This window comes from Apiospora phragmitis, assembly GCF_038363925.1.
Source record: "Apiospora phragmitis strain CBS 135458 chromosome Unknown utg000001l:1.0-2902119.0:1.0-2906034.0, whole genome shotgun sequence".
Classification (NCBI taxonomy): Eukaryota; Fungi; Ascomycota; class Sordariomycetes; order Amphisphaeriales; family Apiosporaceae; genus Apiospora; species Apiospora phragmitis.
In genome coordinates this window covers 1,184,060-1,210,403 of record NW_027117399.1, presented here as the reverse complement: position 1 = coordinate 1,210,403, position 26,344 = coordinate 1,184,060, and the positions used below count along the sequence as shown (strand labels likewise).

Here is a 26,344-nt window from a genome sequence, read left to right as displayed (position 1 = left end):
GAACCGTAGGGATGCCAAACGGCTGTAGAAACGTAGTTAGATAAATAGGTTAGGTATCATTAATCTTGGCTTTACAGAGCCATTAAAAAGACTTTGCCTCTCTCTCTCTCAATATCGCTCTTTACCCCTTAAGAATCAGGCAATTTAAACAACCCAATTATTGCTTGCGGGTCCCCAACCGCGGCAGCTTGACGGGCAGAAGCAGCGCCATATTAGCAACCGCCAGCCCAATGCAGCAGAGAAACGTCATCCGCAGCGCGGCCTCGTAACTGGACACAACTTGCTCGCGCACGGCGGGGTCCTCCAGCATCGCGACGGCCTCGACGCTCTCACGGACCTTCGCAATGAGCTCGCGCCTGGCCTCGTCGCCCTGGGGCGTGCCGTCCGAGACCACGTACTCTTGCAGGTAGCGCAGCAGAGCATTCTGCAGGGCGAGGCTGCTGCCCGCGACGCCCATGACGTTGCCGAGGGCGCGCCAGAGCATCAGGGTGCTGGTGACGACGGCCTGCTCGGCCTGGGCGCTCGCGCGCAGCACGGCGATGAAGGTCCCCGGGAACTGGAAGCCCTGGCCCATGGCCGAGGGGGCCAGGACCAGCAGGTAGGCCCACCAGGGCCAGCCGCGGCCCAGCGCGGCCAGCGCCACGGTGCCCAGCACGTAGCCGACGGCGCCGAGGACGAGCGGCCACTTGAGGCGCTGCGTCCGCGTGATCAGGAAGCCCGTCAGGGTGCCGACGGTGGCGGCGACCGCGACGGGGACGATGAGGCGCAGGCCCGAAGCCGTGGCGGTCATGAGCAGGACGGCTTGGAAGTAGAGCGGCGCATTGAACAGGACCGCGTTGAGCAGGAAGCAGGCGATGAAGTTGGCAAAGACCAGGTTGGCGCGCGGGCTGGAACGCAGGAGCTCCAGTGGCATGATCGGCCTCTGCGCTCTGGACTCGGCATACAGGCAACTAGAGAACAGAATAGCAAATACCGCCAACGCGGCGATTATGAAAGGGTGAGACCCTGACTGCGTGTTAATGTATATATATCACAGAGCTTCTTGATAGTGACTTACATGGTAGTACATTACCCCCAAGATTCTAGGATAGATGTGTCAATACGTCATTCACACAAGATGGGACATGAAGGAAGAAGAGGAGGGTAAAGATCTCACCAAGCCTAGAATGAGGAACGTGGTTGAACTCGTGAGGAGGATAGTGCCCGTCCAATCGAAAGCCTTGACGGCTTCGACAAAGGTTTCCCGTTCAACGTACAGACCTAGGTCGGGCGGCATCGTCCAGGCTGCCAGCGCAAAGCACCCCACGAGGGGAAACACCTGGACACCAAACTCCCAGCGCCAACCCAGGGTATCGGCCATGACACCGCCGAGCGCGGCCCCCGACGCGGCGGCCAAGCCGTAGATGATGTTGATGAAGCTCTGATACATGCCACGGCGTCTGTGCGGTAAAGGGGGGTACGTGAAACATTAGCTACCGTATCACCTATCGTCGGCTCTTCCCGGCGTAGTGGTTGCACACTACTGATGTAAAAACCCCCAAACTTACTCGATGTTCACCATATCGCTGACAACGATGCTGCCCATATTCAGCATACCGCCCGCGCCGAGCCCGCAGACGGCGCGCGCGAGGATGAAGCTCGTTATGCTGTCCGCGAGGGCGCACCAGACCGTGGCGAGGGTGAAGACGGCCATGGCGAACAGGTAAGGCGGCTTGCGGCCGATGGTGTCGCTGAGGCGGCCGAAGACGGGCTGGACGGCGGTGCTGGTCAGCAGGAAGGCCGTGGACAGCCAGGAGGCCTGGTTGGAGCTGCGGAAGTACGAGGTGATGACGGGGTGCGACGAGGCCATGATGGTGCCGTCGAAGTTGGCGATGAAGTAGACGAGCAGGACGCCGCCGAAGATGACCCGGAACAGGCTCGGGTCCGTGTCGATCAAGAATTCCCTCGACGACGCGGTGGACGATGCTGCTTCCTCGTCTATTGCCGCATCTGCGTTTCCATTGGCGGCGTATCTGTGGATACCGTTGACGGACTCGGCATCGGCAATCGCCGAGCCATGGTCGGATCCGACAGAGCCGGGCGCTGGTGAAAGAAGCGGCCGCTTGGCGGAGCTGTGTGAAAACTGGCGGCCCCGGAGCATGGTAGACTCGAGCAGTTCTGGTGCAAGAGCCGCTGCACTGGAAGCGGACGTGGTCCGGGCTAGGAGAAGATCAGAATCGTTCGCGTCCAAGTGGTGATGATGCTGATGCTGGTGCTCTCTCGTTTGGGGATTATTGCTCGTGTAGTGAGTGCCATACGAGCCGTCGGCGCCGAGGAGCGTTGTGCGCTCATCGTCAGAGGGCTGATCTGTGCCACCATGCCCGGACCATGGAGGTGGGTTGTGGCTGCCATTGGAGTCTGAGCCCATCATGTTACCAATCGTGGCCGAAGATGATGCTAATCTGAGCAACTTTATTGTCATCGCTCATAGAAGAATAGCTGTGAGGGCGACAAGCAAGGGTGGAACAGTGCAGTCAGCGAGTGACTCAACACCGCACTTCAGACTTTAGCTCCTAGGTTATAGTGAGATATAGGCAAAAAGCAATGAAGACGCACGCAGTCAATGGAGAATAATAGTGTGCCCGTTTTATCTACGAATACTATGTACTAGCGACAAAAGACCAACCCACCAACCGGGGTAGATCCAACGACTACTTCTTCCCGGGGCGGCACTCGGCTTCGGGGTAGCCAAGCCTCCATCCTGAATCTTCAGTATCGGCGATGTCATGTTTGTGTTTCGCTGATTCACGTCCAACCTAGATTCCTCGTATGCTATAACGGCATGCATACAACGTAACGTGCATGGCTAGCGGATGTGTTCGGTCGAAAAACCATCATGCAATTTTCCAAAGTAATGCGTAAGTTATACAAAGATGATAGTATCTGCTGCCCCCCTCAATTGGGGTACGCTGGTCCGTGTTGGCTGTCTGCAACCTGCTATTAATATACAATGCCAGATGAAGCGCCTTGGCTTCGCTATTTAATGATACCCGTTAACGCCATGCACGCCGCCAATAGCATCCAGTTCTTCCTTCGCTTCCCTGTATTGCTCCTGGGCTTCCCGCTCTCTCCGACTGACGTATGCGACCTCTTCCCGCAGGGCCTCTAGCCGGCTCCTGATAGCTATCTCTTCCGAGATATTCAAGGTGCTGAAGGCATTGAGTGCGAATTGGGCCTTTTCGAGCTCCTCTGCCGCTTGGGCCATCTTCTGTCGTAGTACTTTGGCTCTGTTCTGGTAGCCGCCGAGATGAAGTCCCAGTTTTTTCTCGACCTTGGAGCATTTCTCGGCAATCTCTATCGTCGTGTTTTGTACATTATCAAATGCCGTTTTCATCGTTTGTGTCTGGGCATCCTCCTCGTCGTCCTCGTAACAGCCCAGCCCGAGCATCAAAGCATTGGCATTCTCGCGTTCAAAAACAGAAGCAACTGCTTCCGGCTTCGGCTGGTCTTTGACCTCAAGAAGTATTTGTAGTCGTGCCTCGGCCAAAGCGTTATCATCGATTTGGGCCAGATTGATGGAATTCGCTTTGGTCCTGGAACCGGGTATAGGGTACCTTGCCGCGTCATTCGCGAGTAGGAGGGCGGCCTCCCGGGCTATCAAGGCTTCCACCGGGTCTTCGATTGCTGCTGCTTCCTTTATCAAGGCATCAAAATCGACCGATTCGGGCCGTGGTAGTTCTTTCTGCAAAACCTGCGTGCGCCGCTTGCGCTCCAGGGCTTCTTGAGCCTCGCGAATCTCCCGTTCGCGTCGATCTCGAACTGCAGCGTCCTCCACTGACTCCTCGGCAACGACAACCTCCATCTGGTCCTCTGGCGCCTCAAGCTCCCAGTCCGACTCCTTCGGCTTCGGCAAGGAGGCGAGGCCTTGCTTCAGTTGATGCTTGACTGCCATCTCTCGTGCACGAGCCGACCCCCCGACCAGCGCCATCTCGTTCCCGGCGTTGAGCGCAAAGCTATCGCGTGGCGTTCGGAGAGGAGTCTGGCCAGCTCTTCCAGGAGTAGCCCCGACACCATTGGCACCGTTCCGGAGAGGTGTGGCTAATGGGTTCGGCGTCGACATTACTTGCTTGCGGGGTGTGGCGCTTTCAAAACCAGTTGAGCCGGCACCCTCCTCCAGGTCGGCGTTCTCTCCACCCAAAAGAGCCGATTGGTTGTTTGTTAGAGCTTTAATGTTACGAATCTCATTCGCGATATGATCCTCCTGAGCCGGTGCCATGGGAGTCCGGATGGGGGTTTGTGAGGTAATGGTCGAGTAGGTGTTGACAAGGCCTCTCGTAGCATCGTTCTCACTGGACTGAGCCAGGGAGCTAGCGCGTTCACCCATCATTCCCATCTTGACAATCTCCTCGAGCTCGCCTTCGCCGACCTGGGGCGCCGGCAGGTTCAATGCTCGGCGCTTGCTGCTCTGCTCTGCCTCCCGGATCTTCTGCATTTGTCCAGCCTTCAAGGCTGCTTGCATGGACGCCGACGGACCTTCTTTGTCGTTCTTGCGCTTCTTCCTTTCCCCTTCGTCATCCTGCTCACCTTTGCGCTTATTGGCAAGCTGTTGCTTCTGGGGGTTGAAAAGGGCACGTTCTCGCTCGTTGAGGTGCTGTTCTTCGCTAGTGTCGTAGAACCCTCTCGTAGGCGCCTTCTCGAAAGGAATATCGGCATTATAGTCCATCTGTCCCGGCTTTCGTGTAACCACTTTGATGTTTATGCCAGCTGTTTTCAGCTCGCGACGCTTTTGCAATGCAGCAACGCGGCGCGACTCCTCCTGCTGGCGCTCACGCTCTTTCCGCTTGGCCTTTTTACCCTGTGTGTTGGCGAGACGGGCTCGCGCCTCGCTAAGCATCTCCTTCTCATCTTCGTCGAGGTCGATGGTGTCAGGCTTGGCGGGCTTGCTTTCCGGATTTGGATCGACTTCGCCAGGTCGTAGTCTTCGAACATCGTCGGCAGTGGGAGCTTGTGTTTCGCCGCCTTCAGGTCCAGTCAATCCAAGAGAACCTGATTCCCGGCTTTCGGCTTCGTCTAGTAGCTTCTGGTATCGCTCGAGACATTGGTTTGCGGTGCGGCCGACAAGGGGAGCAATGGTGCGCCATTGTGTTGGCATCAATTTGGCCAAATGCAAGAGCTTTTCATCCTCCTCTTTGCTCCATTCTATCTTCTTGATGCTCGGATCCAACCACTCGCTCCATCTTGCCTTGCATTGTTTTGCTGTTTTGCGCTGCAGCAAGGACGAGACGCGTGCCCATTGATTCAAGCCGTATTTGGAGACGGACGCCTTGAGGATCTCATCCTCGGCGTTGGTCCAAACACCTCCTTTGACGACTGGCATCTTGATCCGGGAATGCTGAAAGAAAGGAAAAAATGCAGGGTCAGGTGTTGTGGGAGGATATGATAGAACGCGGCGTGACGCCGACTTCCTGCTATCAAAAAGTTGGTCGTCTGCCCGTCGCGGTTAGAAGCGCAAAAGTTACGAGCACGTCAAGCAATCAGCAATCAGCTGTGGCAGTGACGAGGCTTGCTTGTGGCTGCAGCTGCTCTTTATCGATAAGCTTTAGGGACAGCGGGTCCCTCCTTAACCTACTTGGCACTTACGGCTTGCATATCAGGACGAGGGTAAGCATGCATGGCGGCAATCCTCGCCAAGCAGACTGCTTGCTGCCTGCTTACCTCGTTGATTCTCTTGTTTCTGAATGTTGTCTTGAGTCGTATTCTACGTAGCTCTTCTGAGGAGCTGGTTGTCAAACCGGCCATCCGGCGACGTTATCGAACATTCCTGACACCTTTGATTTGATCACGGCATTCCTTCAACTGACCAGCTAGTTTTTTTTTGTTTTGTCTTTTCTTTATTACAAGGTGAGCAACATCTCACTGCAACTGATGGTCGGCCGTTACCCAGAGAACGCAGATTGAGGGCCTATCCTGGGCTACTTGGCCATTGTAATGATATCTGTTCGTTTCCCCACTACAGCCATGCTCCGCTGTGCTGCAATGTTTCCGGGAAGAATACCCGCTGTAGCCTGCACCATGAGATGTACACGTTACCCCCTGAAAGTTTGTTAATTGACGGATACCGTTTCGGACATGAGATGAAGTATCGACAGGCTATTTTTGCGTAGGAGATACTTGGACGTCCCATTGGAAACATAAAAATTAAAGAGGAATACTACCGTAAAACAGCCGTTATACGTTCCAGCACGATAGAGGTATTGCAGACGCATGGAATACCTGTACAATGGCTCTCACACAAAGGTACGATTTAAACAAACTTTCAGGGTGTAGAGTGTATGTCGGTTTTCGGCCCAACTTGCGAAGCAGGGCAGCTACTCTTCGATTCGCGTCGCCAGGGGTCCATTGTTGCCTGGCTTGTTTCGATTTCCAGTAGGTAGTGAGGGACCCCTTCCGGCATGAAAACTCGGTATTCACTAGCTTTAGCTTTGATCCGCTTCCATCCAGTGCCCGGCTTTTATAGTCTTATCGGGTATGGGTGCAGCTACTTGCTCGATTTGGCCATTCGGCCGGTAACCCGGATTTGAGATCAGATAAGTATATCATGTCCATATCCGTGTGCCGTACACCTCAGTCTTCGCCAGCTTGGGCTAGACAACTCGCGTGCGCACCGCCGTGGGGCACGCCTTCCACGTTTTCCCCCTTGCTCAGATCATGACCCACACTCCCACTGCTTAACCGTCGTACGCTTATAGGAGATTCGCCGAGTTACATTATACATGTAGTAGTATGCATACGACTACCAGATGTCTGTTGCTAACCTTCTACTTCAAGGACGCCTGAGTGTCAACTACTTGTTCGGGTACCAAATAATCAGAAAGAAAGATAGGCACCTCATTGCACGCTAAAGCGAAGTAGCCTATTTGCCTTCCCGTCAAGTACTGCAGTTGTAAAGGTTGGAGATGCTACAGTAGTGGTTTCGAAGATCTACACGCTGTCAGAAAGGCCGTTTTGGACTTCCTGCTGCTTCTAGAACCACCCAACATAGTGTCCTGTCATCGCCGAGCTCCTACACGTCTCGGCGACCCAAAAATATCCAAGAATGTAAGCAAGTGGTGTATAAAGAGTTGAGCATCTCGCACGCCTCGGCGACGCAAGAACGAGCTGAAGCGGCCGCTCAAGCGGAAAGTATGGGTGATCTACGTGAATCCCCTTTGGTGCTACGGCTGATGAAGCCGGAAACGGGGCCGGTCCCTGTTCCATGACTGCAATCAATGCCATACGGCTGGATCTGGCCCGCAATGACTAGCAGAACTCTATCTAATCGAGTCCGCTCCAACTTCCAACTTCAGTTTAGGCAGTTTTGACGGCCGACGGTTTTCGACCTTACAGTCTGTGTTGTATCGCCCTCATACAGAGTAGGACATCACTAGAACTATGAACTAGATCATTTCCTGCTACTCTAGTAGTACTTTAGGGTCGGCAACCCGAGTACGATTCTGTTTTGCGGCCAAGTGGGCATCGGCCATGTGCCCGGCACCTATAAAATAGCATGAGATAGTTAGAGTATAGTTTCCTTCCCTACCGGGACCATCCCTGGTCCGATCTCATGCCTTGGCCTAACTTCCAATCATCCTCCACAGATCGTCTCACATCTTGGTCGTAGCCACTATGGACTCTACCAGCACTCGGGCACCTCGCGGTTCGTGCCAACATGTAAGATATATGACTTGGCCCGCTGCGAACACTGACGTGAGCTTGACTCACGAGTTCGCCCTCCAGCGCTTGGCCACAATGCAACATTGAACACAAGAATGTTTGACCCCTTTCAAGCATCAAGCTGTATACAACTCCACTGCGTCTTCCCTTATACAACCCTTAGCTGTACAGGCCAGCAAGCGACCAAAGGACTCGCGGCAACATGTCACAACTCCCGGCGGACGCTGTCGGCACTGCCGTAGGAGTGTTGTTTTACTCCCTTGTCTGCGAAATATGCAACATCGTGATGGTGTGGCTCCTCCTGGTCCATGAAGAGGGACTCAGCTGTGAGTTTCTACTTCCCGAGTCGTCATTGCAGCAATGCCCCGGCTAATAGTCGTTCACATACGTTGCGTGTATCTCGTATTTCACTCTTCTATCGACAACTTGCAGCATCATCCAGCAGTTCCACGACTACATGTAAGAGCCAGGCCACCCAATAAACACGACCTCAGCAGGCATTGAATACTTACTGACTGTACTCCTAGCTTCTGGGAAGATGTCATCACGGCTCAGTTCAACAACAAGACCGAGCACGTTGGAAACCCGCAGCTGACGATAGCAAACGGCTCAGTTGGGTTGGACTTGGTTCTCTTCTATATACGTGAGTATTCCGAGCAAGGCATATCTATCTATACACATCCAGGGTCTAAACATATGCGGTCAGAGTTTTATTGCTATACGGTCGAGGCGACATTTGTCCTGTTCTGGTAAGAAACTCCAACCTACACCGTGGACTAGGGTTATTAACAGAGTAGGGCGTTCTCCCTCACACAGTCCGTTTACGGGTGGTCCGACAAGCCTCGTTGGAGACGGATTTTCAAGCAGGTCAATGCTGCCGGCAAGATCATATCAGTTGCGCTGCCCCTTCTCACGGTTTGCCTACTCCAAGTCCCGGTGGTCCAGTCTTCTTTCGTGGGGTTTATCGTGCTGGCCGACATTGAATGTAAGTTTCGCACAACAACTGTCACCACGTCACCACGAGCTAAGAAACATTATAGTCGCCTTAAGTTGTTTCGGAGGTTGTGTCTTCCTCATTATGATTCTTGCCAGATACATCCACACATGACGCTAGCTCAAGACTTGGTCCCACGGGTACGGCAAGAAGTCATCGTCGACCGAAACTACCTCGGCCGGACCTCAGGCCAGTGGGAGTGGACGCAAACCTCGAAACCAAGGCATATACAACAGATGGTTGTTGATTTGATTCACCATAGCCTTCGTGTTTCTTGCGTAAGTTTGCCCAGCCCCTGGCTGGATGAGGAAACTTCGTTTTCTCTTCTATTTTTTGCTGACCAGGTGTTATCGCCCTCTACTAGAATTTTCGAAGTCGTGAACATCATCTTCCAGATTGCCGCCCAGCAGAACAACAACCGCGACGCCGCAGCAGCCGTGCCGGATATGAGCGCCGGACGCGCCATTTCAGTGACGTACTTCAACATGCCGGGCGTGACGGCCAGCCTGCTGGCCTTTGTCGTCTTCGGCACGACGCGCCCATTCCGAGAGAGGATGTATCAAACTTTCGTGCCCGGGTGGTTCCAGAAGAAGAAGGAGACTACCCGTCGAGCTTCACAGCACTTGCAGTACAACCGGCGTGATTCCGCATCCAAGCAGCGGAGCACCAGCATCAAGCTCTCCAAGGGCGTCGATACCGTGGTGCGGATGGAGGATCTACGTGGGCCGAGAAGGGGTACGTACCTTGATAAGGATATTGATTCGGACTCGGAGAGGAAATTTCCCAGGGATGGAGTTACTACTACTATTGAGGCTGGAAGCCGCGTCTAGAAAAGGCCCGAAGGCAGCCTGCCATGCGTTTACGCCAGGCCAAAGGGTATTCTTTATGGATTTTGCATATTATATTCTAGATCCGGGAAGGACCACACAGAACCAGAATACATACATACATCCCCTATTTTTTCCTCGTCATGTATGCTAGATGCATTCTGTCTTGGTCCCAACTCTAGTGGAGTTCTTCGTGTCGTGACTTGTGGGATGGAAAAGGAGCTGCTGCTTCCGTCGGGGGTATAGCAACGACGTCTACCTGGTTGGAAAAGCAAGTATATTTCCTTTTCCGTGCAATCTGCTTTCAGAACCCTACTAGAATCAATAGACTGTTCTAGTCTACGGCTGTCTCCGGCATTCCGCTTAAACCACGGGCAAGTCTTCTCACGCTGTCCTCTGGCGAGTCAGCAGGGGACTTCATTCGAGCGAACTTTGACTCTTTAGAAAAAAGGACCCATCGCGGGTATGCTTTCAGCATGAAAATCTCGTGTATCGCCTACCGTATTTGAAATAAGAGGCGCTTATGGACAGTAGAGCATCGAGTAGTATTCACTAGTTTCCTGGCGGGCCGGAAGGAAACATACGTTTTGCGAGTACCGGGAGCGCTAGGGAAGCAGGTCTACTAGTAGTAATTGGACTTGAGCAACTTCAGGCAAGCCACCGAGTCCCATTCCCGTTTACCAGAGCGCCGGTTTCGCCGAAGCCTTTCACCGAAGCGTTGCCGGTACTCATGTCGAATCGAAGATGACTAGCAACACCCGGGTAGTGTCACCGAAACCCTGGGATCCCTCAGGGTCCACAAAAGCCTAATAAGCAAAGTCGAATGGATCTTTGGAATAGGGCCAATAGAGGGAAAAGTTGCCGAGTGAAGACTCGATCCCCGTTTGCGACGTCGAACGAAAGGTTTGCCCAGAAACTGATTGCTAACATAGACAGCTGTCACAGTGGAAAACAAAGAACACCAAGAATAATTGATGTACAAATATAAAATACTACAAAGTAAACTCTAGTTTGTATTCGCTGAATTGAGGACATCTGACAAACGCAGTTATACTGCGTCGCCGTGGTCGTCGCGTTTCCATCACCCATCTCTCCAACCCCTGAATGCTTTTAAACAACCTGCTCTGTGTTTGTTATCTCTGCGGACTTTTGGGTAGGTTTGCCCGTCTTTCCTCCTGTTGACGATCCGCCACTAGCAGCGGCAGGGTGTCCATTCGACCCCTTTCGGCCATGAACGTCCTTGAGCATCTGCAGCTTCTCTTCGGTAACTCGGATAGCCTCTGCAATCTCGCGCTCGTTCATACGCTCCTCGCGGATTTTCTCCTCAAATGAGCGCGGCTCGACTACGCGTTTCCGAATCGGCATCGCGCCCTCGTTCATACGATGGAGTCCGACTCGCTCTTCGAGCCAGTCCCAGAGGTCGCTTTCCTCTCGACGCCAAATCTCTTCGTAAGCCACTATCCGATCCGCATGGTTGGCAAACCCAAGTCCGTGCCCGTAGCCAGGGCCGGATTGCCGCGGGTTGAAGCCGAAGCCAAACCAGGATGCCACCAGCAATCCCACGAGAAGCCCATACACCACATTGCCAGTAAGGATGGGCTTTGCAATATCGAATACTGGGCCAAGAATGCCACGAAGGGGTTCAAATAGGCCCCAATCCGGGGTCTTGGCTGCGGCTGAAGAGCTCACACCGCCTTGAGATTCCTTGGAAGCCTCAGTCGGTTTGCCCTTGCGGCCCTTCTTCTTGCCCTTTCCGGCTGGGCCATTGTTGACTGCGGCAGAACGGGGTTGAGTAGTTACAGCCGCCCGGATCACAGCTGTCAAATCTTTACAGTACTGTATTTGGCCATCGTTGGCGCCCTTCTCAATCGGTCCTGGTTCGGTCAGTACACCATCCCCTGTCTAACGGACAAGAGTCGTTACTAACCTTTTAGCCAACTCTTTCCAGTCCACTCTATAGTGCAAGTTACCTGCATCCGAGTAGCATTGTTCTCCGCCCAACTGAGACAATACTTGGTTTTCACGCTGAACACATTGCCGCTGGGTACGTCTGGGTTCTGCGTAACGCACAAAATGTTGACAGACTTTCCCAGATCGAGTTGTTCGAGGGTTTCTGTCGTGATGCACTTTGTCTGCTTCGGTCCAATAGACGCATTAAGAGGTTTGATGTACGAGTACCCTCGAGTCTTGTTGTCCTGGGTCAAGCCAATCTTGTCCTCCATCTGGAAGTCGGTGCATTTCTGCTCGCCCGTCAACCAATTTTGCATAAATTTCACAGAGGCTGGGCCGAAAATGAGATTATAGACTTTCCCCATTGGGGCTGCAATGATCTCGTCGGCCAAGGCTCGCTCGTAATGCGCGGCGGAATCTCCGCAGTCGGTAGGTGCATGGGTCGCTGGACCTGGGAAATCGTCACCACCGGTTGTCGTTGCTGTACCATCTTGCGTTTTGGCCGAAGGAACATTTGTACCGAGTGCGCCAGAGACCTTACGACCGCCAGACTTTTCTGCGTCGGTATCAGTAGGGCTGGGCTCTGTCGGTTGGGTAACCTCATTATTGTCAGCATCCTCCTCGTCCTCGTCGTAAACATCTTCGCCCGAGTCACTGCCACCATCTTCGTCGTCCATAACGTCGGAGCCGGAGCCACTCTGGTATGCCGATACATCCATGTCGTCGACTTTCTCCGTCTTGTCACCGCCGGTCTCGTCTATAGACACGCCATTCAAAGAACTCTTCAAGGTAGGATGACCAAGCTTCCAAATATTCACAATGAGGTCATAGGTGGAATCTCGACTGGTGAAACTGGCGAAGACATGCTTCGCATGTAATGTCGATATCATCAAACCATTCTTGAATAGTAATGCTGTGCTCCTCTTCTCGACAGATACTATCTCGTCGAAGCTCATAACAAGCGTAGTTACCCACCCGAAGATGTTACTGCTAAAGCATAGATGCCCTTCCGATACGTACAGTCTCCCATGGGCGAGGATCTCCCTCTGTAGAGCACAGCTGTAATCCTCAATGAGATAATCGTCATCGGGTACACTCTTGAATAAGGTGTGAAAGTCCCGGTTACGCTTCTTACTCGCCACGGCAAAGCCTGTAAGCTTTGGTGTGCTTCCAGCGGCATTCGGATGAGCAACAGAAGCGTTTGCTGCAGCAATAGCGGCGCCGATGGTGGTTGTGGTTCCACTGGTGTTGGCAGTGCCGCCAGTACTGCCGCGCTTCCGTCTTCGGCCCATGGCGCTTCGAATGCTGTTGCTTCTTTGCACACCAGACTTCCCTTCGAAAAGGGAAGTTGGGGGGCTGCGGTCGCTCATGACTGCCGATTCGTAGAGCGACCGGGGCCGTGAGTCCGGATCCTCCAGGCTAAGAGACGCACGTTCTGCAGGAGCCGATTCGGATCGCCCCCGAGACTCGGACAGATGTTCGGGAAATCTTGATAGCTGCGGAGTGGGCGCACCGCTGCTGGGCTCCTGGATGCCCAGCTGGTCGAGACTCAGGTCTCCCATGCCCAGTGTTTTAACTGCCGGTTCACCCATCTTGACCTCTCCTGTTTGATTCGCTGATGACTCTACTTCTGTCGTATGGCCGTCTCCTTCTTGTGATTCAGTTGGAATAGGGGTTTTCGGCCTATCCTTCCCAATGCTAATGTTCGAGTTGGACACAGTACTACTTAGCGTGGTGGCAGCGTTCTGCGCAGCAGAAAGCATAGACGAGAAGAAACCTCCTCCTCCAGGTGTAAGAGGGCCGTTCTCGGGCGTGGGCGTGAGAGGGGCGAGTGTGAAGTTCGAAAGCTTGCTTGGTCCAATACTAGTCCCAGAGCCGGATCTCATACGCCGATGTGTTGACAACCCCGCATACGGGATGTTGCTGGAGGTAGCAGGCCGCTCAATGCTACCGGCCCGACTCCTCGACCTCTGCCTTGACTGGTCACTCCCAAGCGGCGGTGTAGGCGGCGTGTTCACTATAACAGGCGCAGCTGGCTCCTCGGATGGAGGCGTACGGGGAGGAACCAAAGACGCGTCGGAACCTCGACCCGTGCGTCGTGTCGACTTTTGAGGGGATGGTGCAACGCCAGACTCATGAAGGGACTCCGCTGAAGCCCCGGGATCAAAACTTGCTGGGTCCGATCTGTCGGTCTTGTCTGATTTCTGGCTGTCGAAACTAGGAGTGGCACTCGAGGTCCTTTTAGTCCTGAAGACGTTCTTGATCCTTCCAGCAGGCGACCTCGATCGTCTCGAGGTCTGACTCTGCGGAGGCTGCAAGCCGGTCTTGCTAACAGATAGCTTGCGGGTTGGCTCGGCAGAATAAGAGTTGTCTGAGGAAACGGATACTGAGTATGTGGCGGATCTGGAGAGGGCGTCGTCGGGGATGGTTTCGGACGCCAGCGTGTCGAGACTCTGCACTTCAAGTGCGTGTTGTGCTTGGACAAGAGGCGACGATGTGGTTAAGTGGCCGATCTGGGACGGGTGCGTCGAAGGGACAGTGGGTCGTCGGGCAGAAGATCTGCTAGGGGTCCTATCAAGTCAGACTTTAAATGAAATTGCTCGTCGGTTGGAGCCCTGGTGGTTCGAAGACAAAGAGGAAAGTAGAAAGTTAGATAAATTGGTAATGGAATGAGGTCAGAGGTAGCGCTTGGAGAGCAAAGAAAACAGTCCAGCATATCCCGGTGAATATATGCTCGGTGGCAGTTGGGACAAGAATAGGGAGGAGCAGAGCAGTTCAATGACGGCTAGGGTGGTGTTGGAAATGCTAAATTGCGACGGGCTGACGATGTGAGGGAGGCAGGCTGGAAAACGGGACGGAACCAAACATCTAGAGTGGAGGGCTAGGCCTGGAAAGAGCCCGAGATCCCAGATACAGCTAAGTTACTAATAAATAGCTTGAACGCTGCAGCCTGCACAATAAGGGGCTTGGGGGGTCCTGGGGGTCCCTGGGGGCCTGGAAACGAGAAAGATGGAATGGAACCCACGTCCAGGTAACGAGTTTCGCGATGGGCTCTGCTCTAGCTTCCCGTACCTAACATATGCAATGCAGCTGGGGGTACGTGCCATGCGCTCCCTCCTTTGGTTGCGAGCCGTAATATTTCAGACGACACGCTCGTATCGGGATCGTCAATAATATGGGGAGTTCAACAACGGAAAAGGTGGTTCTACTGTCCTAGGCGGGCACTTTTTAGCACTGGCTGGCGCTCTGCAGGAAGACCAACTGGATCTCCTGGCCGCGTGGCTGTTGCATGGATGCACCTAGAACCCCTTGAACCTGATATAGAAGCAACCGTAATATCGAAAATCGTGGGGAGGTGGTAAGGGGAAACAAAAGAAACTTGAAACTAACGTCAAGCACCTATCCGATGTCCTCCACGTTTTGGTTCGGGCAGTGAGAAAGAACAAAACGAGACTTACGAGTCGAGCGAGTATTCGTCGAGCGTCTCCAGATCAACTCCTTCGTCCAAATTGTCCCTGGATTGCGACGGCGTGTCGGTGCTATGGCTCTCGTGGCTTCGCTCGTCTTCGTCTTCGTTGGCGTTTTCGTGTGGCTCACGGCTGTGCGAGCTACTGCCACGCGATGGCACCTCGTTACTTGCTGCTGAGCCAAAACTCTCTCGGGACGCTTGCTTCCTCCAGCGACGCCTAGCTGCGAGTTTCTTGGGCAGCAGTCTCTCAACCTGCTGCTCAACCTTATGACTGGTGTTATTGATAGCGTCCATATTGCAGGTTCGTGGTATTGGACGACGCTCGACAAGTCAACAAGGCAAAGATGTATGGCGACAGATATGCTTGTATGCCCCGATATGTTGAGTCGGGCCACAGCTGGGCGCGACGTTGCTGAGGGCGGAACAAAGCGGGATGACGATTTACGCGAAAGAACGGTCTCAAATACAAGGTGCACTTCGTGTCGTCATGGCCGAAGGTGGCCGTCTAGCTTCGATTGCAGTGTCCGGTGAGACCTGCAGGTGTGCGAGATTGCCGTTTCTGCCGTGTGGTACATTCTACGCTTCAATGCTCCGGACACATCGGGGCCAAGACTGGAAGCTGGGGAACTGGACTCATGGGTTAGGACTGCGATGATGTTGTTGGGCTAAGCTGCGATGATATTTGGCTGCAAAGAAGCAGCATCTAACCGAATATATAACACGAACCCCACGAATAACCGAACTGTCATCATTCGCCAAACCAGGCCGTCTCTCCAAGTTGAGCGATCTGATTGCAAGCCCCCCTTGCAATCATGACCTTATGCCTAGAATAGGTAAGCATCCTGAATGAACTGAAGACGATGCATCATCACCCGCGCGTAGTTGATCGTTTTGTTACCAGAGACATCAAGAATAGTACAAATGACGGGGTCACACAAAGCATGTTGGCGGACGAATGAGTCCGGTCCAGTCGATTCAAGATTATTCTTGTCATTGTCATATTTCCCACATTTATTATGTACTTCCTTGCTTAGGTAGATGGGGGGTGGCTTGAATTCCCCAGCTACACAATTAGTGCATGCACTTAGCCGGGCTTTAGCTCCCCATAGCACCTAGCAAGCTAGGCCCTTGGCCCCAAAGCCTCAAGGCCAGGCCCCTTGGCCCCCAAGTCCCCCAACCCCGCTGAATTCAAAGTGACAGACATTAAACATTACCTCAACCGCTCCATACATCTACTTGACGCCTTTACAAACGCTTATGGCTGATTGATGATTAACAAGAACAAGATCCAACCGACCTACCTCACCATTCCGACCATAATCTACGAAGCGCTCGCGCGTCGGAACTACCATCCTTCTTTGGCCCGATATTTGCGACGTTCTTTGAGCTCACCGGACTGACCTTAATGCCGGTCAAGCTCTACCGATTGCAGTCAGCATGGAGGCAGCACCTCTGATCAAGGTGAGGCGCACTGTTCCCGTATCGTCACGGCATATAATGACCATACGGGGTCTAGGCACATGATCATGCCAAGGCTGCGGCCGAGGCAACCCACTCAGCCAACTCTACTGTTGCCATTAATGAGCACACGAGAGCTGCTGGCGAGTTTGCCAATGCAGCGAAGAGTACCACGAGCGTCGAGGCACTTAGGACCTTGAATCTGCTCGAGCAGCACCACAAGAGACTATCCGAACTTCTCAAGGTTCCCCGACAACGCCCTATCTCCCAGACCACCGCGGAGAATGCCACGGAAGCGGATGAGAAGGAGAGGGCCTCTACAGCTGCAGATGGCGAGATACAGTCTTCCAAGGTGGAGACCGGTTCCGGGGAGAAACAGTCGCAGCCTATGCCAACATTGTCTAGACAAACGAGTTATCCCTCACGAGAGCTCGGCTCTACTATTGCAAGTAACTTGGCATCTGCCCGCGGAATCAAGACATCCAGATACCGCTCACAGCCGCTCAGTCCAAGTGTTTCCAACACGGAAGCGCCAGGTAATGTGGCGCCCTCCCCGCGCAGGAGCGATTCAACGTCGAAATCCAAGATGCAGAATATGCTTGACCATGCCGAACGGCCCGACAAGCCTTCGAGACAAAATAGCTCCGAATACCGGAAGGTCACAGCACCTACGCAATCGCATCGATCGTCGGGGAGCCCGACCGCAACCAGCGAGGAGGGGTTTTCCCGATTCTACAATGCTTTTGGTAGCATCATCAACAGAATCTCTGCCCCTTTAGCGTTTGCAGGCCTTCCCCTTATTAGTGAAGATGTGATTGAGGAGCCAGCTCACGCACCGGAGACATCAGTGCAGAAGAAAAGCCGATCCAAGCCCCCAACTTCCGCCGCGGCGGAGCCGGACCTTAGCAAGTTCTACTCGAAAGCCGCACTTAAAGCGATCGCGAGGGACGGCCAAGGCGCAAATGACTCTTTTTACGTCGTACCCACTAGCGGTCATACTGTCTCTTACGCCAATATTCTTACATTCGCTGATAAAGAGAAACGGCGAATGGGCGCTTCGGCTCATGAGCTTGGGAGGGTGGCCGAAGAATTGGACGAAGATGACTTTGTTGACGCGAAAGAGTCTCAAATACCATCGTCACCAGGCCTCAGAAGGAAGACGGGGAAGACGGCATCTGAGAGAGAGTTGAGCAACGTGGTGGAAGAGCTCTACTTGGAGAACAAAAGCTTGAAGGATGCGATTGATCAGCAAAGCAAGCGACTCCATGCGTTTGAACTGATGTCCCAGAATTCAGGAATGAGACTTGCCGAAAGTATGCGACTCATGCGTCCGGGCTCACCCCGGGACCCTCGGCAGGCAGATCCGGGTCAGGTGACGATGTGCTGAAGAAGAGAAATCTCGAGCTGGAGGAGCAACTACTCCTCTACACAAAGAAGATGGAGGAGTTGCAGAAGGACTATAACAAGGCCCGCGCAAATCTAGTCCGTTACAGAGAGAAGTGGGATCAGCTCAAGGCCGGGGCCAAAGCTCGGCGGGCAGGCGGAGGAGCCCAGGGAAGTTCAGAGGTAACAACGGACGATGCGGCCAAGTCCATAAATTTGACTTGAGTAGAGCGAGCAAGCGGAGGCAGCCATTCCAGTCTCGCTATAGACATCTAGCTGTCAACAGATATGCCAAATTCACATTCCCAAATACGATATCCCTATGACGTACAACCATGGATCTGATAAATCGCTTGAGGATTGTTCCATGCGTTGGTATGTTGCTCGTGGATCAGTGAGATAGGCGTGTGTTTCACGATCGTACCGTCGCAGCAGATACGGGTTTGTCTGGCTCCTATTAATTCCTACTTGGGCGCTGTGTAGGTAGGTTATAGCTTATCGACCCTTATCGGAACAGACCCGAGCTTGACCTTAGAGCTCCAAGCTCCAGTTTTACCCAAACAAACATTCCAAAATACATCATCGTCCAGCTTGTAACCTACTTAGATAACTTGGGTGAGTGACCGGCTCAAGATTGACGAATGAAAAAGCTCGCGGGCTGCGGTTTGCCTATTTCGACCATGTCACACATGACCAACCCTTTGGCGACAGTTGAGCAGCTGTACGGCCGCTCGACTCTCAATGCCTTACCCCAGGATCTACAAGACACCATATTCCTCTCCATGCAAAGCCTCACGCAAGCAGCTGGCCTGCTTTTGCGGTTACCACAGTCGGTTACGGCGCAGGCTAATGTAGTACTCGCCCGCTACTGGGTCACCATCTCCTGGCCCTTCCCCGACGAATTCAGTGTATGTTCTTTTCATGACTGTCCCAACTTCAATGCGGCAGCATAAACTAACCCCCTATTGCGTTACAGGACATCTCAGCAGCGTCGCTCTTTCTCGTCGCAAAGCTCAGCTCGCACCCAGCAGCACCTCGCGACCTCTGCAACGTATACGCCTACCTGCTCTCGCCTCTCTCGCCCCTCTTCCGCCCCTCCTCGGGTCCGTCGCTACCGTCCAAGCCCGAAAAGACGCTCTACTACCTCTCCGAAGCCAGCTACAACGAAGCCTACGCCCGGGTCTTGGCGCTCGAGTCGCGGATCCTCTGCGCCCTGTCCTTCGACACCCACGTGGCGCTCCCGCACGGCCTCGCGGTCACCTACCTCAAAGCGCTGGACTTCCTGGGCGTGAGCCCCTCGGCGCGGCTGGCACAGCGCGTCGTCGCGTACCTGAACACGGCGCTGCTGTCGCCGCAGCTCCTCTACCTGACGCACCAGCCGTCCGCACTGGCTGTCGCCGCCATCTACAACGCGGCCAAGGACCTGGACGCCAAGATGCCCGAGTGCGCCTGGTGGGAGGTCTTCGACATCGACCGCGAGGAGCTCGGCTTCCTGGTCGTGGGCATGCGAAGCGTCGAGGGCGCCGTGCGGGCTGGGCGCGAAGAGGCCTCGGCGGAACTGCGCGAGGGGAATATGGTGACGAGGGCGGGGATCGAGACGGAGATGCGCAAGCGAGGCATGGTCCTGGGGAATGGCGCTACTACCGCTGGCGGCGGCGGCGCTGCCGCCCAGTTGACAGAGGAAGATATCCTGATGAGGAGTCTGGATGAAAGAACTGACCAGATGGACAGCTGAGCCAGAACCCAACGCGTTTCGTGGGCATAGTTTCAGCTTCCCTTATCGAGCAAATCTTGTATCAATCTTTTTCGGAGAAGAAGTCATAGGGTCTTATGCGGCAAAACTGGCTGGAGAACCTGCTGAGCGAGAGACGGCTTGCCTTGGGAACAATTAGCCTAGCTGTCTATGGTCTCGTGCTCAAGCAAAACCATTTCGGACGACAGCGCCCCAGCACGACTCTTTGCTTGCCAACAGCAGTCTCTTTAATTTACAATTCGGCCTGTCTTGGTCATGGCTAGCAGTTTACGAATTTGGACCACCGTATCTACGCCCATTGAATACGAGTTAGGGGCATGCTTAGAAAGGGGGGAAGGGAGGCAAAACTCACACAACCTTCCTCGGACGTAATCAACCATGGCAATACAGAACATGTGGCAACCCACGAGCATCCGCTATCTCCTGACAGAACCTCAAAGAACCCGGTGAAGGAACAAGCCATTTCTTCGATGATTAGTCGGGCATAAGGGCCATGTTGACCTCGCCCTTGTCGTCCAACAAGCACATATTGTTGACAAGACAATGGCATATCCATAAAACACAAGCAGCTTCAAAGGCGACAATGCGTTGTCGTAGTCGGACCCCAGCTTGTATATCATATGACAAACAGCCACTCGGCCGAAATTCTAGTCCCAAAAGCTCGAAGACGAAAAACCTCACGAACACATTCATTCTCTTGTCTGAGATATCATCTGCATCTTCCATTCTTTATCCCTTTCTCGCAAACTTTCCAGCGTAAGCGCGGCCATCCTCAACACCTTGTACTTGCAACAAACTTGGATACGGAGCTTGGACTTATATTCAAAGGGAGAAAAGGGCCACTCACAAGATGTGTATTGGGAAGATCTACCGCATGACCCGATGCAATCACTCCATCGCCCACTACACCTCCCACTGCCGCCGCTACCAGTGCCTTAACCCGCCCACAACACCAGCCGAGGGCCTCGTAATTCCCGAGCCGCTTGACGAGCCTTGCCCGCATCTCCACAGCGGTGACAATGACAACGAGCCTGTCGCGGTTGTACCGATAGATGACAGTTGCGCCCGCTGCATGCCCCGCATGAAACGGTGGGAAATAAACCGGCAAAAGGCTCGCTGCGTCAAGGCAATCAACGACTGCGTTGAGGAGTACTGGCGGAAGGGCGATCGTCTCGGTGCAGCCACCGAGAGAGATAGATTGAATAAACTCAACCGCGGCGCGGAGGAAGAGATCGCTGCGATCGATTGGAGTATTATACCAGCGCCGGAGCTCGTCTATCCGCCCTGCTGGACGGTGGAAGATGATCGGGGACTGAGTGCCGCGTGGATCGGGAGACAGCTCGTGTGGGACAACAAGGAAAGCCTGCGAGAGCTGCAACAACTATACAAAAAGGAGGAGGAGAAGCAGCGTCAACATGAAGAAGAGGAAGTGGAAGAAGAATTGGAATACGATGAAGAAGAAGAAGAAGTGCAGACAATCTTGAAGGACGACGACGACTACTCCTCCTACTCATCCTACGAAGAAACGAGAACGGGCTACCACATCTCCGAAGACGAGTACGGTGACCAGGACCTGCGGTCCGGCAGCGACCCCCAAACTACGTACTCGCACCGAGGCTATCCTCAGCTTCGCAAGCAAAGGGGCCGTGAAGTATTGGGGGAATCTGAGTTTCTCTCCTTCTCTAACCTGAAATACAACGACGACCATGATTCGTACCATATTGACGACAACGATGACGACGACGAGGACATCTGGTTGAAGGTCGGTTCGTTGCCGCCCCGCGACGACAAGACAACCATCACCGGCTTTCCCCTCCGGACCATTCACGCAGTAACTCGCAATGGACGCCGGACGTCGCGCGTGCAAATCAGAGCAAGAGAGCCTCTGTGCAAGCCGTGCGGGGATCGAAGAAGAAGTATGATCTATAAAGCCTTATATACCTTCTCAGCACCAACAGCGGTGAGGTTGGACGCTTTTCTCTCTCCTTTTCTCCCCGCTATCTCTTTTTCTATTCACTCAATTTCCGAAGCTCCGGGATATCATCGGGTTATGGGTTAGGTATATGTTTATTATGGTAGTCCCTTACTAAGGGAACGTATATGTTTTTATTGTAGCCCTAGAGGGGTTGATAACAATGGTAAGTAAATAAGTTTTCCCTGTAAACGAATAGAATTCCAAATTTGTACAGCAACTATGTCATGGTTATAGAGTGAATACCGCCATACATCCCCAGTGCCCGAACATTGATTGCAAAGATGCCCAAAAATTACCTCGCTGCTCGATCCCAGCTCTGAAGAAAACTGGTTTCGGGGGTAATCCTCACTCAGTGGGCCCCAAAGCATTGGCGATATCAAGAGGTCTCACCACGATCTGAGACTGAACAACGCCTTGCTGCCCACCAACCCCAAGAGAAGAATTGTTACCACTGCCCACCCCTTGTCCTTTTGCCGCCTCCGCCGCCGCTTCCTGCAGCTCCTGCTTGGTCCTGTTGTACTCCTTGACGCGCTCGTGCGCCAGACGGCCGGCCCGGCGCCGGTCCTTGGGGCAGCGCAGGAGGGGCACCTGGACGAGGGCGGTGAAGACGTCGGCCACTTTCTCCACGGTGGTGTCGTGCCGCCGCGCGACCTCAGCGAAGGGGAAATTCTCCTGGCACGTCTCGGCCACGTCGACGATCAGGTTGGGCGAGGGCTTGCGGTAGGTCGGCTGCGCGAGCGAGGGGTGTTGTTGGGGTGGTGGTAGCGGTAGCGGTAGCGGTAGCGGTGGGCGCGATCGCTTGGCCGGACTTTCTGAGCCAGCTGCGGTTGTAGGGGGAGCTGCTGCGGCGGCGGCGGCGACGGTAGATTGGTTAAGCCAGTTTCCGCCCGGGTCGGCGGCGTTGTCCAGGCCTGTCTCGGGCGTTTTCTCTGTCTGCTGTCGATGTTGCGCTGCTGCTGCTGTTGTCGGTCTGGGGGACATCGGTTGAACAGCATGTTGGTGAGATAGCGTCGGTGAGGACATAACAGGGCCGCTATAAGCTTGTGTATTCATTGGCATCATCATGGGACTGAAGCCAGGTCCAAACCCGTGCAGGCCTGCATGCATTGCTGGCATGAACTGCGGATGTGGCTGTGGGCCAAAGGATGGATGATAAGATCCCGGGGGTAGCATGTGAAGCGGCATATTCGGGTTGAAAAAAGGCAGGCCTTGTGCCCTAGCAAAAGCCGCGCGCTGTTGCATCTGCATACATGCCATACATGACTGTTTGCTCGCATGAGGTTGAGTGGGGTTGTCAGTGGTAGAGGTCGGCTGCTCCGAAGGAGTCTGTTGTTGTTGTATCTGGTTAGGTTTGCTGTCACGAGGAGACTGGTGAGGCATTGGTGGCGTACTCTCGGCCACCTTCTCTGGACAACCTTCAACTATGCCCATAGTTTCCTTCTGTTGAACTATAGTTGGAACGGTAGCACTGGGTTGGGCTATTTCGTGGCTGGCTGGTGTACTCATCACAGCTGTCGAAGTGGGATTCGGGTTAGGTCGAGGTGTCTGGTTGTACTGCAGCATATCATTACTCTCACTTGGTGGAAGTCCTGGCTGCGAATCTGCCGAGGCCACCATCTTGGGAATCTGCTTTGGAGAGATATCAGGCGAACTAAGAATGGATGGTTTGAGACGAGCTGCGCTCATGCTATAGCTCTCAAGCTCAGGGAGTGAACAGCCACGATATCCGAAGATGGATTCCCAGTCGGAAAAGCCTGAAGGGAGCCCAACCATGCCTGTAGTGATACGTCTGTCATGTGAATGGTTGATCTCACTATTCGGCCAGCTCATGTCGTTATCAGCAATAGGGGCTGCAGCAACCGGTGTGATGAGAGAGCCGCCACAGTTCATCCGTGGGACTGGTTGAGATTGAGACACTGGCTGAAGGTCAGGCTGTTGAATGGGCATGATGGTGTTGACTACCGGGCTGCTCGCGGGATGGTCAACTTTCTGTCTCTTGACGGGTTTGGAGGAGATGAACTGGACATCATCAACCTCCGCATCAGGCCGCTTCGCCGGGGTCACTGGAGCAATGGCTCTCATAACCTGCCGCGTAACATTTCCATGCTGAGTTTGATGGTTGAGATACATCAAGCTGTTCCCACTCTGTGTAGGGGCCTGACTTGAAGACATGACGGTCACTTTAAGTGGAAGCAAGTGTCCCTAGGGTGGCAGAAGGGCACAACATCACATGGAAGATGAGTACAGGAGACTTGTGAGATGTATTTCGGCTGCTGGGATCAGGTACCTGACTTCATATACATATCTATTCAAACAGACCATTTCTCTGCCGGTCTGAAAGGCAGTAGACTCTTTAGCGGCCGGCAGCACTATCAACATAGCAATGTATTGTTAAAGGGGCATCTGAGACCAAGAAAAAAAGACAGCAAGTCAGGTCACATCGCACGACAAGAAGTATTCGTATGGAGTGTTTGGGAAAGGACTGTTCACCTAGTACTTGCAGACTCACGAGCATCGACAACCTCGAAAAGGAAAAGTATGGAAAGCATAACGCTATAATAACAAAGGTGCAATACAGAAGCAGGTATTGCGACAAAGCCCCCTGGATGAAAGGAAAGCATGCGCTCAGTGAACTGCTCCCCACAAACAGCTGGGGTTGCCATCTAATATGACCTGCATATATTTAATTAGTCCGGACCTGGCACAGTACAGTCGTTTGGGGGAAACCCATTTCCAAAAGGAAGAAAAGGGGGAATGAAGAGTGAAGACGAAAGAGGACCGGGGGTTTTCAAGTTTGATACAGCCCGGGTGGCCAGTCAGTGACTTTGATGTGCTTCAGTGCTGTTTGCTAGGCAGCGAAGGAGAGATGTGCTCCACCTTTGAACCTCCAGCTCCCCATTATGTAATTCCATAGGTCTTAATTGATGGCGGGGTATTTGCTGCAGGTAGCTGCCTGGCTGCCTACTGCTCCAGATCAATTGATAGCAGCCTTACAGGTTACCTTTGGCAGATCGATTGCCAATTAACCATCCTGCGTATTTGTTTGATTTTGGACAGCTAGATCAACAACAACGGAAGTCCTCGCTCACTCCCCTCCACCCTTCTACATTTCCGCAGCCTTGTTGCGAGAAGACAAATCCAGACCCGGGCACCATGGAGAACCCGCTGATCTCAACGCAGAAGTCCACCGACTCGGGCCTTCAAGCTGTGTTGCATCCCCTCGTCCTTTTGACCATCTCCGATTACATCACACGACACACTTTGCGCGAGCAAAAGGGCCCTGTAGTGGGAGCATTGTTGGGTCAACAAAATGGCCGCGAAATCACCATCGAGCACGCATTTGAATGTGCTACGACTGTAAAAGACGGCAATGTGGTGCTGGAGCCGGACTGGTTTGCAACCAGACTGGATCAAAGTAAGTAGCCAAGCCAAACGACCCGAACAGACTCCAATAGGAACACCCTAATAACCATGATCTTCCAGTGAAAACCATCCACAAAGCGCCTCAACTCGATCTTGTCGGATGGTACACCGTCACCCCCAAGACCGGCCCGATGCCCTCTGTCGTGCCCATCCACAACTGGCTCCTCTCCGAACACAACGAGTCATCACTGTTACTGGCCTTCCACTCCGAGGAGGCCGTCGACCATTCAGCAGGCAGCAAATTGCCCTTGACGATATACGAGAGCAACCTCGAGGTAGACGAGCCCAAGGCTGACCATGGCGGCGAGGACAAGGAGATGAGAGACGGCGACGCGCCCCTCAAGCTCAAGTTCAGAGAGCTGCCATACTCAGTGGAGACTGGCGAGGCCGAGATGGTCAGTATGGACTTTGTTGTTCGGGGAGCCGGAAATGCAACTGCGGTTGAGACCAAGGAGCAGAAGAAGCCCCAGATGGTGGCCGTCGATACAGACCCAAAGGGCAAGCGGCGCATAGTGAGTCCCGATAAGGCCGAGGACGAAGCGGCTGCCGCCCCCGGAAGAGCATGTGTTATCCCCGGAAGACGAGGAGCTCATCATGTCCCTGAGCGGAAAGGCCAACGCCATCAAAATGCTCCAATCCCGGATACAGCTTCTCGTCGCATATCTTGAGCAGCTCCCGCCTTCCTTCACAGGAGGCGACACGGTTGCCGCTTCCACGCAGCCTAGCCAGGGCACAATGCCTCACTCTGTTCCGTCACACACGATCCTGCGGTCTATCCAAGCCCTGGCCCACCGCCTGGCGCTCATTGTGCCTTCGGCAACCGGCGCCTTCGAGGAAGAGATGCTCAGCGAACGCAACGATGTCCAGCTCATGTCCCTGCTGAATGAAGTCATGGGCAGCTCTATCGACGCCCGCAATATAGCCAAGAAGCATAGCGCGGTCGAGGCTGCCAAGGGAAATAACAGGAAGAACATGCACGATGTGGGAGGCAGCGGCAGTTACAACATGGCTGGCCCGGGAGATCTCACATCTCGCATTTTAGAGGGAGTTATTTGAAACGTTGGGAGATCCCATTCCGTGAATGAACTGGGGATGCAAACAACGAATTCTGTTTTACTTGCATTGGCATGGCGAAGGAGGCGTACTATGGTGGCTTTGACAGCAAAATGACTAACTTAAGTGAGTCAAATTGTTAGGCAGGTTTAGAGTGGAAGACAGTAGGTTTTCCATAGGCATATGGATCAGCCCAAGACTAGACAATCCTAGCAGCCTTGGTGAATAATACAGAGGACTGCTACCATGTGCACCTTCTTCCTCGTGTCCGTATGGGTGTGGAAATACCAAAATGTTCCTTAGCCAACTAATTGCCTACTTTGGTAGCACGGTTCAGAAGAAGTCGGTGGTAGTCAGCCAAATAGAT

The 26,344-nt window shown here is 53.6% G+C and overlaps 9 protein-coding genes across 9 annotated transcripts; 5 read left to right on the top strand and 4 right to left on the bottom strand.

Moving 5' to 3' along the window:
* Window positions 1-157: 157 nt before the first annotated feature.
* Window positions 158-2,407, bottom strand: PG994_000370 (major facilitator superfamily domain-containing protein; the record flags this gene model as incomplete). The annotated part of the gene is made up of 4 exons (XM_066851779.1): window positions 158-1,005; window positions 1,058-1,082; window positions 1,157-1,439; window positions 1,548-2,407. 4 exons carry the CDS (start codon window positions 2,405-2,407, stop codon window positions 158-160), a joined length of 2,016 nt encoding a protein of 671 aa, XP_066722411.1.
* Window positions 2,408-3,019: 612 nt separating this feature from the next.
* On the bottom strand, window positions 3,020-5,356 carry PG994_000369 (Pre-mRNA-splicing factor; the record flags this gene model as incomplete). The annotated part of the gene is made up of 1 exon (XM_066851778.1): window positions 3,020-5,356. The coding sequence occupies one exon, from the start codon at window positions 5,354-5,356 to the stop codon at window positions 3,020-3,022; it is 2,337 nt and encodes a 778-aa protein (XP_066722410.1).
* Window positions 5,357-7,894: 2,538 nt separating this feature from the next.
* Window positions 7,895-9,516, top strand: PG994_000368 (uncharacterized protein; the record flags this gene model as incomplete). The annotated part of the gene is made up of 6 exons (XM_066851777.1): window positions 7,895-8,040; window positions 8,125-8,151; window positions 8,220-8,335; window positions 8,378-8,441; window positions 8,490-8,677; window positions 8,813-9,516. 6 exons carry the CDS (start codon window positions 7,895-7,897, stop codon window positions 9,514-9,516), a joined length of 1,245 nt encoding a protein of 414 aa, XP_066722409.1.
* A 1,107-nt stretch (window positions 9,517-10,623) lies between these two features.
* PG994_000367 (GRAM domain-containing protein) lies at window positions 10,624-15,226 on the bottom strand (the record flags this gene model as incomplete). The annotated part of the gene is made up of 3 exons (XM_066851776.1): window positions 10,624-11,387; window positions 11,441-14,034; window positions 14,922-15,226. 3 exons carry the CDS (start codon window positions 15,224-15,226, stop codon window positions 10,624-10,626), a joined length of 3,663 nt encoding a protein of 1,220 aa, XP_066722408.1.
* Window positions 15,227-16,369: 1,143 nt separating this feature from the next.
* On the top strand, window positions 16,370-17,998 carry PG994_000366 (uncharacterized protein; the record flags this gene model as incomplete). The annotated part of the gene is made up of 3 exons (XM_066851775.1): window positions 16,370-16,393; window positions 16,449-17,703; window positions 17,748-17,998. 3 exons carry the CDS (start codon window positions 16,370-16,372, stop codon window positions 17,996-17,998), a joined length of 1,530 nt encoding a protein of 509 aa, XP_066722407.1.
* A 455-nt stretch (window positions 17,999-18,453) lies between these two features.
* Window positions 18,454-19,508, top strand: PG994_000365 (cyclin-like protein; the record flags this gene model as incomplete). Its single annotated transcript, XM_066851774.1, has 2 exons — window positions 18,454-18,681; window positions 18,750-19,508. 2 exons carry the CDS (start codon window positions 18,454-18,456, stop codon window positions 19,506-19,508), a joined length of 987 nt encoding a protein of 328 aa, XP_066722406.1.
* An 868-nt stretch (window positions 19,509-20,376) lies between these two features.
* On the top strand, window positions 20,377-21,647 carry PG994_000364 (uncharacterized protein; the record flags this gene model as incomplete). Its single annotated transcript, XM_066851773.1, has 2 exons — window positions 20,377-21,357; window positions 21,642-21,647. 2 exons carry the CDS (start codon window positions 20,377-20,379, stop codon window positions 21,645-21,647), a joined length of 987 nt encoding a protein of 328 aa, XP_066722405.1.
* A 199-nt stretch (window positions 21,648-21,846) lies between these two features.
* On the bottom strand, window positions 21,847-23,673 carry PG994_000363 (uncharacterized protein; the record flags this gene model as incomplete). Its single annotated transcript, XM_066851772.1, has 1 exon — window positions 21,847-23,673. One exon carries the CDS (start codon window positions 23,671-23,673, stop codon window positions 21,847-21,849), a length of 1,827 nt encoding a protein of 608 aa, XP_066722404.1.
* A 981-nt stretch (window positions 23,674-24,654) lies between these two features.
* Window positions 24,655-25,980, top strand: PG994_000362 (uncharacterized protein; the record flags this gene model as incomplete). The annotated part of the gene is made up of 3 exons (XM_066851771.1): window positions 24,655-24,916; window positions 24,985-25,436; window positions 25,465-25,980. 3 exons carry the CDS (start codon window positions 24,655-24,657, stop codon window positions 25,978-25,980), a joined length of 1,230 nt encoding a protein of 409 aa, XP_066722403.1.
* Window positions 25,981-26,344: the final 364 nt, after the last annotated feature.